We start from the raw sequence: 12,632 nt of genomic DNA, 5'->3' as shown, positions 1-12,632 counted from the left end.
TATGAAAAGGAGTGCCTGGTGGAGCCTTTGTTAGGTACTAGGTAGAGTAAGCTTGAACGGAGTAGATGTTTAAATATTTAAATATGTGAACCTATGAGGGGGATCTCTTTTCTGTTTGTTTTCATACACCCTTGTTCATCTCTTTGTCTTTGTCTACTCTTGACTTTTTTTTCTTTATGAATGCTGTGTTATCTCACCAGGTGCTTAAAAAAACCCTTAACTTCCTCTAGTTCACCTCCTTTTCCTATTGGGAGCAGAAAGTTAATGTTCCTCAATAGAAAGCATGTTCTCCTGCTTCTGGACTGTTTCATGGGAACAATAGGAAAAGACCCCTTAGGGCTAAATAAATATTTCAAAATTCGAAGAAGCCAAGTATCAAATGAGCTGCCTGCTTTGGACAGGCGTGGGGTCCAGTTTCTAGCCAAATTCTTAAGTGAGCAGAGGCAGGTATGTTGTTTAATGAGAGTGGGGTTGCAGAGCATGGGAAATACCCTACCTGCAGGAACACTTTCCACATTGGCCCATCTACTGTGCAGTTCCTTCACACTTCAGAGGATTCTGGGAAATGTCTTAGCATACATGCTTGGATTTATGGACTGCAAGAGAGGCCTGCTGTGTGTAGCCATCACCTCACTGAAATTAAAGTGTGCCCGAGAATACTGCAGTGCTGTGTGCATTCCAGGGAAATATTGGTTAATGGTGAACAAACGATCTTTTCAGACAACCGTTTCTAGTCATGTTATTGTGGAAGTTCTGTGGAGCACTCTTTTGAAGTCCACTGTTATAAATAAATTCTTGAAAAGTTTGAGAATGCCAATGAGGGAATTTCTCATTGTCACAGTAGGTTCCTGAGAGTCGAGAAAAGATGCTCAGACATTCCACTTGCAGTTCTTTGGACGTGTCTTAGTCAAAACAAAAGGGAGGGATAGAGTTACATGGACAGAGCTTTCAAACAGCCTGGAAAAAATAAAAGAGCTCTTTTCCAGTGTATCAAAGCTTCCCTGCTTGGTTGCTTGAAAGTGATTCTTACTCGGCGTGGAAAGCCAGGCAAGTGGATATTTGCATATATGACTTGGAGGGTCCTTGAAGGAGTTACAAGAAAACATCCTGGTGATTGGGTGTGTAGGATAAATGGATGTCCGCAACAGTGGTGGTCATCTGCTCTAGGGAAGACAATCTGATTTGTGCCCCAGTCAAGGGAGGCACACCCAGGGAAGAACCTACCCGGCAACTGGCTGTTTTCCCTGATGGAGGCTTTCAGAATAGCAACTGTGAATAGTGAGCTAGCTATCACCAAGAGCCCAACTGGCATTTCCCATGTCAGAGGCCATTCAGAGAGTTTCAACAGTCTGAAATGGCAGGTATGCCTGTTGTAGTTACTTATTGACAGTCTGATGTGCACACAGAATGAAGTTAGAGTGACTGGCCTGAAGCTGAATTCAGTTTGTTTACTAAACTGAATCAATGACACTCCTTTTGGTTGCTCCTAGAGGGGCTGCCTTCTGCTGTGTGTGCCCTCCTCCCCAGTCTCCTGGTCCTTGTACAGCCAAATCTCAGAGCCTAATTAAATTGTCCCTGCCTGTCATAAGCAGCAGTGCATTCAGTCCTGTGCATTTAGTGAAAAATGCAGCTGGGATTTTTCCAGCACTGCCTGTGAGTATCAAAAGTTATGTTGTCTTTCAGTAGTGGTTGTAAAATATATGCCCAAACTTTCAAATCACCTAGAAGTAATAAGGCAACCAAATAAAACTTCACTATCTTCAGGAACGTTACATTTTGAGCTGCTAAAATGGCTCTTAGCAACATCTTGTCCTTGCCAGCTAAGACAGAGTACCAGGATTTGGTTGAGTTTTCATTTCAAAGAAAATGCTTCATCTTCTGAAAACACCTGACTCCAAAAGTTGGTTTAACATTTTTGAACTTGTGAGGTAACTGTTTAGTACATATTCTTTTACTCAAATTTAACCCCCTATGTTCCTGTGTTCCTGTTTAGGAATGATTTAGATTACGGTGATCAATTGACCTGTCCGGGAATCAGTGTGTTTTTACATGAGTAGAATGTGTCCTTTTATTTAAAATGCATCTCTGGGTTATTTGTGGGGCATAGGAATTTGTTCATTTGCCCCCTCCCCCCCCCAAATATAGTCCGGTCTACCACATGGTCTGAGGGATGATGGGCCGGCCCACGCCTGAAAAAGGTTGCTGACCCCTGATGTAGTGTTTATAGCCCCCAGGCAAGTTGGCTAGGAGCCAAATACACCATGGCCAGAATTTGTCCATGTCTACTTTGGCAGGTAGTGCAGTGACTGATTGTTTAATGTGTTGTTAAAAAAAAAAGTGGCTGAGAACCTCTAATAGAAGCAAATGGGGAAGCTGGCGAGGAGTTAAAATGCTCATTGGAGCCACAGGATCATAGCCATGTCTACACCCTTCAAGCAGGCCCCCCACCCCTGTGAGAGCTAAAGGTTTGCGTTTTTACATAAAACACGACTGTAGCATTCTTTGGAGATTCTGATTTTCCTCTTCTTTTTCCACAGGAAGCCAGTGAAGTCTCGAAGTAGAAGTCCTGCTTACTCGAGGCACTCATCTTCGCATAACAAAAAACAGAGATCTGGGTCCCGCAGTCGCCATTCCAGTATCTCACCTGCCCGACTACCATTGAACTCCAGCCTGGGAGCTGAACTGAGCAGAAAGAAAAAAGAGAGGGCAGCTGCTGCTGCAGCCGCAGCAAAGGTTGATGGGAAGGAGAGGAAGGACTCTCCTAGCGTTTTATCTAGGAAAGAAAACAGTTTGGCTGAAGTTAAAGAGCCAGCGGTTGAGGCCAAAAAGGCAAAAACGGCTAAACCTGAGAAGTGCCCTTCTGACATTGAGCCAGCAAATGTCACACAGCACAACACAGAGACAAAAACTACTCCTGAGCCCCTAAAAACAAAGGCAGTAGAGAACCACGAGAAGAAACCTCCTGCTTCAGTTAAAGACTCGAAAGCAATGGGAACAAAAGATATGAAACTTGCAGGCGGAAAGGAGGAAACTGTGACCCCAAAGGAAACTGAGACAGCCAAGCAAGAGGTCCCACCTCTTTTGCCTTCTGTTAAGTCACTACCTCCTCTGCCAACATCGTCGCCCCCTGCTCAGGCTCCTCCTCCGTTACCCCCTTTGCCTCCGTCACCAGTTATTCCCCCTCTGCCGCCTGCCCAGTCACCTGCCACTCACACCCCTGCTTTAGTTCCATCGTGTCTGCCGTCGTCTACCCACTCCAGGACATCTCTGACTACTCAGGCTAACTCTCAACCCACCATGCAGTCCTCCTCAAAGGCGCATGTATCTGTGACAACTGCTGTTCCGCATCTGAAAACGTCAACGTTGCCTCCGCTTCCTTTTCCGCCTGTCTTGCCTGGGGAAGATGACATGGATAGGTAAGGGGAATAACCAAGCAAACCTCTTCCACAAAGGGTTGGTAATATTATGGACCAGGACTTGTTAGAATTTATGTATCTGCTCATTTCTCATTGCAAATGAAATAATCTGGTGTTTGAAATGTGATTTGGCTTTCTGAAAATGGCACAGATAGTGAAGAAAAACTCAAGGCCTCAGATGTAGAAAGCAGCTTTGGAAGGTATGGAGAGGATACCAGGTATATGGAACGTGTAAAACAGGCTTCTAAATTAGTGGGGTGGATAGGATTGGGGCTCCCTTGCAGGAAATGGAAAATATGGTCCCAAATTAGAGCATGTTGAAAGGATCTTTGCTTGAGTAACAGAGCTGAAAGAGGCTTTAGCCTGAAATTCTGGACAGCTGTTGCCAGTCAGGATAGTACTGGATTTAGCTGACATGAATGATTGGTTGTACACCAGCACTATTCCTTGTATAGCTTATATCAGGGGGCAGCAACCTAAGGCCCATGGGCCACAAGTGGCCCACACAGGTTGTTTAACTAGCCCACGAGCCGCCCACTCGGCAAGTCCCTGTGCGCTGCGCTAAAACTGTGCGGCATGGGGACTGGCTTTTGCTGCACCGAAAATCACGTCTGCACATGCACAGACGCCGGAAATTGCATCTGTGTAGGTGTAGATGCTGGAAATTGCGTCTTGTCAGGTGCAGACACTGGAAATCGTGTCTGTGCAGATACAGATGCTGACAATGGAAATCGCGGGCAGGCGTGCTTATGTGCATGCGCAATCCGGCCCACCGAGGGATCTCTGCTGGAGTGAACCGGCCCAGGCAAGGTAAACCTTGCCGACCCCTGGCATATATAAACCTAAATTTTTGTTTTAGTATTGTTCCCTTGTTCACAATGTCTCACTTACGTGGCCAGCTCAGAAGAAAATCCCCAGTTAGCAATAGTTTAAGTGCATCAGGTTTATGCTACTGGGCTCAATTTTTTCTCTTTAAAGGACTTGGCAGTCAGGTTCAGACTGTCTTGTCTTGGTTCATTAATCTGAGATATGCATGAGTGTTTAGCCCTTGTATGCCGCCCCTTCACAGTTTGCTGCTTTCCACAATTAAACTAGGAAACTTCTTGTTAACCCTAGTTTCCTATTTTGGATTAACTGGGAAACTATGGTTACCGGTTTTAAGACAGGCCAGCATATTAGCCTGGATATTGAACTATGTTTAATGTCCTAGCTTGTTTTGAAGTTTGTAACATAGTTTTCCATTTTGGACAAAATGGGTTCAACAGAGACTTCCTGATTTAATCGTGGCAAAGGAGCTGCCTGTGCACTGGGAGATTATCATCCGAGCAAGGACAGTGTGTGGCATTTGCTTCCCTATCAATGTTTGATTGCTGTATTTGGGGTCAGGGAGAATAGTCTCACAATACAGAGCCTGAGTTTTTAGGGAGGTTGGGCTTCTTTTTTAGTGAGTCCTTTGGCTCACTTGCTTTTTCTGGATAGGTTCTCAGCCTGCTTATCAAACCAAGGCTTGTTTTAGTCTAACTCTAGTTTGTTTAAACTATAATCCCCTGAATTTGTAGATAACCACATTCAGATGTAATGCTAAATAATGGACGAAGCTGAGGCTTTTGTTTTCCCCACTCCTTGTCTGGTGTAGTTGTAAGGAGGAGATAAACTTATGCCAGTCTTTGTTAAAATATTCCTAAATATTGACGTAACTGTAAGTCTTGAATTAACTATGAACATGGAAATTGCCCGTCTTTTTGGCTTGTGAGGTGGTTTTCCTTTCTAAGGAGCATGTACTGTGATGTCATGCAAACGTGCAGGCAGAGTTAGAGACTGAGATATGAAAGTTAGGAGCTAAATGGCACCTTAAACCTGGGTTATGGGCACAACAACGGAATGTCTAGGTGCGCTTTTTCCTAACGACAACAAAGCTGAAAATGAATGAACAGCAGCTACAATATTATGTTAATTTTTCATATGGTCTAGTCCTTCCCTGTAATATTCTTAAGAGGGTCTCTCCTCCAGTCTTCAGAGAGTAGTTGGAAGTGGGGAGGCAGAAAAAGGTCCTCCTTTCCTTCCGCTCTGCAGTTTTAATATGAAATCTTAGGCACAGTACTGCGCCCAGAGCTCAGAAACTGCTCACACTTATGAAATTCCCTTTCGTAAAATGCGCCTAGAACAATGGGAGTTTTGAGCACTGGGGGTGGGATCTGGTTTTGCCTCTTCTCTCCAATTCAGCTAGAGCCCATAGAGGCTTCTGAGAGAGATTGGAATGGTGCATTGTGATCATATTCTGTGCTTGTAGAATCTAATGTTCCATATGGTGAAAGTTATGTAAACCAGCTTCAAACAATTGAGTGGGGGTTTGCTTCATTTACACTATTGTTCTTTTTTAAAACAAGACTGACAGGACTAGGGGAGAAAAGATAGGAAGGATCAAAGGATAGTAGGGTGGTGATGTGAAGGTCATAGTTTATGCCTGGCAGCTGTGTTGAACCATACAGCCCACCTTTAGAATTGTAGTGCTGGAATATGACAAAGAAGCTCGATACTTTAAAAATCCTGCCCAGAGGAGAGACCTTCAATCCATCTGATCAGCTGTGTAATTAAGCAAAGATCTAGTGCACCCCTGAAAGAGAGTTTATAGGGCAGTAGATCTAGCTGACTTTGGCTAACAGAAGTCAAAAGTTCTCAGTGTCACTAGCCAGACTGACTTCTAGGGAGGGGCTTCATTCCTGACCTCAAACAGGACAGTTAGTTGGACCCCAGGTATGAATTTTTGCTAGGCTTAGCTCGGCGTTACTCATTTTCTGTGTGTGCACTTCACACAGGGCTGATTCAAAGTTGCATATATACATTACTTAGCAACTGGTTACAGGCGGCAACCATTTCACACTGGGGTTCCATTCATACCCCTTGTGCATGTCAGTAGAGCACCCTTTGTGCCTTTGTCCAGGTCTAAGAGGACCCATGTGTTGGCAATCACATGTCAATTGGATGTTCTGAAAATGATCACTGCCTGTATTTCAAAGAGCATTGTGTTTGAAGTGAAATGAAAGTTCTTGTCTGTAGGCCATGGGGGAATTAAGGCCGCTCGTGGTTGCTAGTCATGGTGGCTACATTACCCTCCAGCATTGGAAGCAGTATGTCTCTGAGTGATGGGGATCATGAGCAAAAGAGTGCTTTAGTACTCGCGCCCTGCTTGTGGGCTTTCCAGAGGCATCTGGTTGGCCATTTTGAAAACAGCAGGCTGCACTAGATGGGTCTATGGTTTGATCCAGCTGATCTCTTCTTAACTAATCCTACATATGTAGTGGTGCATTCACACATGCACATTACTACTTTAGGTTGTCCTGCTGACTCTGCACACGAACCAGCCTGTAGTTCTGATTCAATTTGGTGATAGTGTGGGGTGTCACACCTGTAACACCAGGTAACTGAAGATGGATGAAAATTTAAATTTTAACTTGCGGAGAAAATTGCTTCATGTAAAAAGCTCATTTATGCAGCAGACAGAAAGTCAGCCCACTCCCAACCATGGCAAAGAGGGCTCCAGTTCTTCACATCTGCTGGGGGGAAGGCAATAGACCCCAGAAGTGGCGACCATTTCAGCCCCCAATGCATTGATGGAGCATTTATAAGCGCGCCCCCCCCCGTTACGCCCTTGTTTTGACTTCTTCTGGGCCCAACAGGACCCCACACCAGCGATCACGCATCAGTTGGATGTGCCTAAAGTGGTCTCCACCTGTATGCAGGAGCAGAAAGGGGTTAGATGGCTAGTCAATAAGAGATAACTTACAAGGGAGGAAAGGAGAACCTGTGCTAACCAGCCTTTCTCTGTCTTCACTAGACATTGCCTACTCATTTTGGCCCTGAAACTGCGACCATGAGGGTAGATGTGTTAAGGTAACTTTGGATACCCAAATCAATGCCAGATACTAGATTTGGTTCTCGTATGGCGCATTGCTTGGATGAGCTAAATACCAACAAATACTCACTGTCGATAAGGTTGGAATCCTGGTGACTATCACATTGCTCCAAAAAAGAAAGCTTATGTCACCTTTCTGTTAGAGGGTGTTGAGATGTGATAAGTAGTTGCTCTAAATAATTCATAAATGTGCTCTTCTTTTGTTTTGTTTTGTTTTTCCTGGTGCTTTAGCCCAAAGGAGATTGTTCCCTCAAAACCTGTGAAGAAGGAGAAAGACCAGAGACCACGACACTTACTCACGGACCTCCCACTCCCTCCCGAGCTTCCTGGTGGAGACCCTTCCCCTCCAGAGTCTCCAGAACCAAAGGCAGCCACGCCACCTCAGCAACCATGTAGAAAGAGACCAAAGTAAGTGTGGAGAGGGCATCTGTTTGCATAGCGGCCACTTCAGGGAAACGTCTGGTCATTTTGGTAAGGTTTGGAATTAATGGGAGGAACCATAAGAAACCAGATGAAGATAGACACTTAGCTACTCACCCAAGTTGTGTAAATCAGTACCTTCCAGGAAAGTAGAGCTTGCCAGATCGTTGCTCAAGCCATCTCATGCCATGTTTTCGTAGTGATAAGAACAGTTAGCATTTATGTCTTGCATTCTCATTCATTCTGAATCACCTTATAGGAGCCCTGTGTGGCAATTGCCAAAGGCTACATATTGTGTTGAAGGCAGAGGCAAGATTTGAACTGGGAACTACTGGTTCCCAGCTAAGTTACCATGCCATGCTAGGTGTCATGCGCAGACTGATAAACCTGTTTTTGAATTGATATACGCGATTCCTCTTTAATGATTAAAAATAGAATAAACTCTGCATAATATGTTGAGGTTCACGCTTCTAAAATAACAATAGAAACAGCATGGAGAGGCTGAAATCTACTCCTTGGAGGCCTGGCAGAATTAAATGATTTCATGAAGCAGAGTAAAGCTAAGAAGATGCTAACCTTGTGTGGCTCATAGGGGAGAGTATTCTGCAAGCAAAATGTCACTACTGAAAAAGCATTGCTGTTAGAGGATACCAGCCTTGTCTTTATCAAGGAAGGCATCTGACAAAAGGCTCCACCAGAAGATATTAAGACACAGGGAGAAAGATGCATTTTCTATATCAATGCCTAAAATATAAACTATCATGGCCTAACCAATGTGGAACATTAATATTCAATGTTGACACCTTACAATTCAGCTCAGAAATAGATTGGTAGCCAGTAAAGATTTATTTAACTCTGGTGTAACTGAGTCTGTCTGACTAGCACCAGTAAACAACACTATGATTATGTTGCAAATGTATATAAAACTTTTTTAAAGGGAGAGGAAATGGCAGAAGAAAGAGGTTCATAAAAGGAATCCATCTCTTTGCACATAAAGAGTAAGTCTTTAGGAATCTTTTCAGGTGACGAGAGAGGGAAAAGATTACTACGTAGAAGGTAGCAAATGGCAAATCAGAGGGCCACTGATTTTTGGTGTGGTGCAGGAATCAGCTGCTGGTATCCTAAGTAAAGGGAAGAAGCAAAATTCCCAGAGCAAATGTATTTTCTTTGTGTTTATTTATTAAATGTAACCTGCTCTATTTTTATAAAATAATGAAAACAATGGACACAAATTTACAGAAGCAAAACAAATAGCAAGCAACTGACTGAGGATTCACTTTGTAAGAGCACCAATGCAGAAATAGTCTGGCAATATCTGTAGAGCCACAGATTCCCCATCTCTGTGTCAGGATCTGTGGTAGCAAGACTGAGGAAGATCTCTGTCTGAGACTTTGGAAACCCAGTGCATGTTGGAATACTGCTAAAATCTGTATAAAACAGTTTCAATTCTCATATATGTTTAAACACCTAGTCCTGTAATGTCTCAATGGAAAATTGCCCCAAACCCATGTTTGAGGTTTTTCAAACTCCAAAGAGGAAGCATGGAGCATATATGTAATAAATAATGTATCGAATTAGAAATTTCAGTCAGTGTTAAAACTTGCATGCATGCATGCTGTAAAGAATCTGTAGTGTCAGGTGTTGATATAGGAACCATGAAGGCAGATAATGGATAGGAAAATCCACCAAAGCTTGTTATTCAGAAACGTTTTGTTGAAGTCGGCATTTGGGATTTTTACAGCTCTTGTGCTTCTCCTACCCAACTCCCATCTCTCTCTCTCTCTCTCTCTCAGAATCTGTTGTCCTCGTTACGGTGAGAGGAGGCAGACGGAAAGTGACTGGGGAAAGCGCTGCGTGGACAAATTTGATATCATTGGTATTATTGGCGAGGGGACCTATGGGCAAGTGTACAAAGCCAAGGACAAGGACACAGGTGGGTACTCGGTGCACACTATTTTCTTTTCTTATTTATTTATACATTTCAAATTTTTACATTTCACTAATTTTATACATTTAACTAATTTTACAGTCATTTTGACATTTCAAAACTTGACTTCCTCCCCCCTCTTTCTGTGGTTCCTTAAAATTGTTTTTAATATCTTCTGCATATCCAAATTATCTTAATTTGCTCATTTATTCATCTTCTTTCAATATATACTCTTGTAAAACTGCAGGTTATTACAATAATCCTGCCAGTGTTTTTTTCTGTTTGTAATTTATCTGTAAATATTCAATATCCATTCTTTTATTTAAAAAAAAAATACGTTACCTTGATTTCTTATTCTTCCGGTAAGTTTCGCCACTTCTGCATATTCCATAAGTTTTTGTATCCTCCTTCCTTTGCTGGGACTTCTGCTTCTTTCCGTTTTGGGGCACGTAACATTCTTGCTGCTGTTCTAGCATACATAAATACCGTATTTTTCGCTCTATAACACGCACCCGACCATAACACGCACGTAGTTTTTAGAGGAGGAAAATCCGTAGGCATGCCACCCATAGGCATTCCCTCCATAACACGCACAGACATTTCCGCTTACTTTCTAGGAGGAAAAAAGTGAGTGTTATGGTGCAAAAAATACGGTAAGTTTCTATACATTTTGTTCGTTCTGTTCCTATAATTCCCAAAGGTTATTTTAAACATCCTTTTCATTTTCATAGAAGAGTGCACACTATTTTCAGTCCGTTTTTCTCGTATTGAATTCACTTTTAAGTAGCTGTCGCAGAGCGTGCCGGTCAGCCTTCTTCCCTTGGAAGAAGGGTGGCTCCTCCCACCATTTCCCCAGTTGGCTCCTCCCACCATTCCTCTGCATCCAACCGATCCATGGCAGTATCCTATAAAAAACGCACCATGTTGTCTAACTGCTTTCACATTTGTTGACATCAACTGTTTTCGTATAGGCAGAGGCAGTATGCTTACGGATACCAGTTACTAGAAACTACAGGAGGGGAGTGGACTGTGAATGTTAAAATGATGTTGGATTGAAAATAAGTGGCATTAGCAACAAGGTTAATAAGAATATGCAAAAATGGATTGATAATGGATGAAAATATAGAGTTATAATATGTTAAGATATAGAGTTAAGATAAATGAAAGAGGGTAAGGATTTGCTGATTTGATTATGTAAATGGGAATACAAAAAGGGGAGGTGTGAGGAGGTCAAGGAAACAAGCAAATGAGTTTAAAGATACAAAAAAATGGATTTGTTTTTGATTTTTTCTTACCTATTCGCTTTTTGCATTTTGTATTTTTATTTTTTATTTTTTATGTATTTTTGTATGTTTCTTATTTTTTTCTTTTTATATGTTTTCTTTTTATTCTGTAAACCTTTGTTTTTTGTAAAATCTCAATAAATATTTTATATAAAAAAAAAAGAGGGGAGAGGACTGTTGTGTTCATGTCCTGCTTGTGGGCTTCCCATAGGCAAATTGTTGACTGAATGCTGGACTAGACGGGCCACTGGCCCTGATACAGCTGGGCTCTTCCTACATGGATGTGGCCGGTGGTCGTGTAATTATCAGGAGTTCAGCCTGCAGTCAAGTAAGACCCTGGCAGAGACACATGCCCGACTGGCATGTTCTCTTCCTCCTGGTCGATTGTTTGGGAGCTTCATAAGATTTCTTCGGCCCAAACATTACAGCTACCGATGCCAACCGGCACCTGCACACTTAGGGATCCGCTGAGTTTGCGCATCATGCGCGTGACAGACCTCCGCAACTCAGCATTTTGGCTAATCCAGTTTATTTACATATAAACACACATGGAGCACTGCAACATGGCTCCCTCTCTCTCTAGCGTCCAGCAGCAAAGAGAAAAAAGAACAAAGGACAATATTCCCACTTCACGGAACACAGTAACACAAACATCCTGTCTCCGTCACTTCCCACTCTGTAGAGTCAAAACATACACCGTCATGAGATAGACAAAAATCCCATGACTGCAATCATAGATCAGGAATTCTAGCAGTAATAGGCTGCTGCTTGGAGGGCTCTTTTAATTCATCATTTCTTCAGAATGTAATACCAGTATGCTTTCTCATGTTTTCTCAAACACTGTGCAGTACACCACGATTGATACCATAAGAAGAGGCCTAGGGATGTATCCAGGCAGAGAAGCTGAATTTCCTACTTTCCTCCCCAACACTAGCCGTGGCATCACAGTCCAAAGCAATAGTCTTGCAATGATTTGTAAGAACAAAATGGGCAAGATGACTGGCAGTAGACAATAATTGTTTTCTTGAGGTCAAATTATAAGCGTGCAAATAACATAATGTATCTCTTACCGCTGCTCCTACTACTACTATTAAATTTGTATACTGCCCTTCATCCGTGGATCTCAGGGTGGTTCACAGGATAAGAACACAAAATACATAATAAAAACAAGGACAAAACCAATCGATTAACCTTACCTCCCCCCAACCCCAAGCAGTGTTGGCCTTATCTACCAACCAGTGTTGTACTTCATGTAACTTGGAAGGGAGGGTTGCGTTTAAGAGGAGCAGCCTTTTTGCGGCTCATTTTTATTGCAAATGGTTGCCTCTCTTCTTACCGACTGCCATTTGTGTTTGACAGGCGAGTTGGTGGCTTTGAAGAAAGTGCGGCTGGACAATGAAAAAGAGGGCTTCCCCATCACAGCCATCCGTGAAATCAAAATTCTCCGGCAGTTGATTCACCGCAGTGTTGTCAACATGAAGGAAATCGTCACAGACAAACAAGATGCACTGGATTTCAAGAAGGACAAAGGTATCGAAGGACATTGTGCTGAGAAGTAAGATGTGAGACTGATGCAGGTTGTGGGGCCCCCTTAGTAGCTGTGAACATACTTAGCGTATAAAAATGCTCCACCCAGGTAAAGGATTCTGCGTAACCTTGCTTCAGTTTTCGCC

At 42.9% G+C, this 12,632-nt stretch overlaps 1 protein-coding gene across 5 annotated transcripts in view; it reads left to right on the top strand.

The window, feature by feature from the left end:
- Positions 1-12,632, top strand: part of CDK12 (cyclin dependent kinase 12) — a 38,503-nt gene that overhangs the window by 3,743 nt on the left and 22,128 nt on the right. For all 5 annotated transcript variants that reach the window (XM_053361019.1, XM_053361018.1, XM_053361015.1 and 2 more), the window contains exons 2-5: positions 2,538-3,416; positions 7,561-7,737; positions 9,543-9,682; positions 12,319-12,489. In XM_053361019.1, the coding sequence (XP_053216994.1) occupies positions 2,538-3,416; positions 7,561-7,737; positions 9,543-9,682; positions 12,319-12,489 (1,367 nt within the window). The remainder of the gene's footprint in view (positions 1-2,537; positions 3,417-7,560; positions 7,738-9,542; positions 9,683-12,318; positions 12,490-12,632) is intronic.

The sequence above is a fragment of the Podarcis raffonei genome, chromosome 13 (genome assembly GCF_027172205.1).
Source record: "Podarcis raffonei isolate rPodRaf1 chromosome 13, rPodRaf1.pri, whole genome shotgun sequence".
NCBI lineage: Eukaryota > Metazoa > Chordata > Lepidosauria > Squamata > Lacertidae > Podarcis > Podarcis raffonei.
The sequence above is the reverse complement of the archived record's forward strand: the minus strand, read 5'-3'. Positions and strand labels throughout refer to the sequence as shown.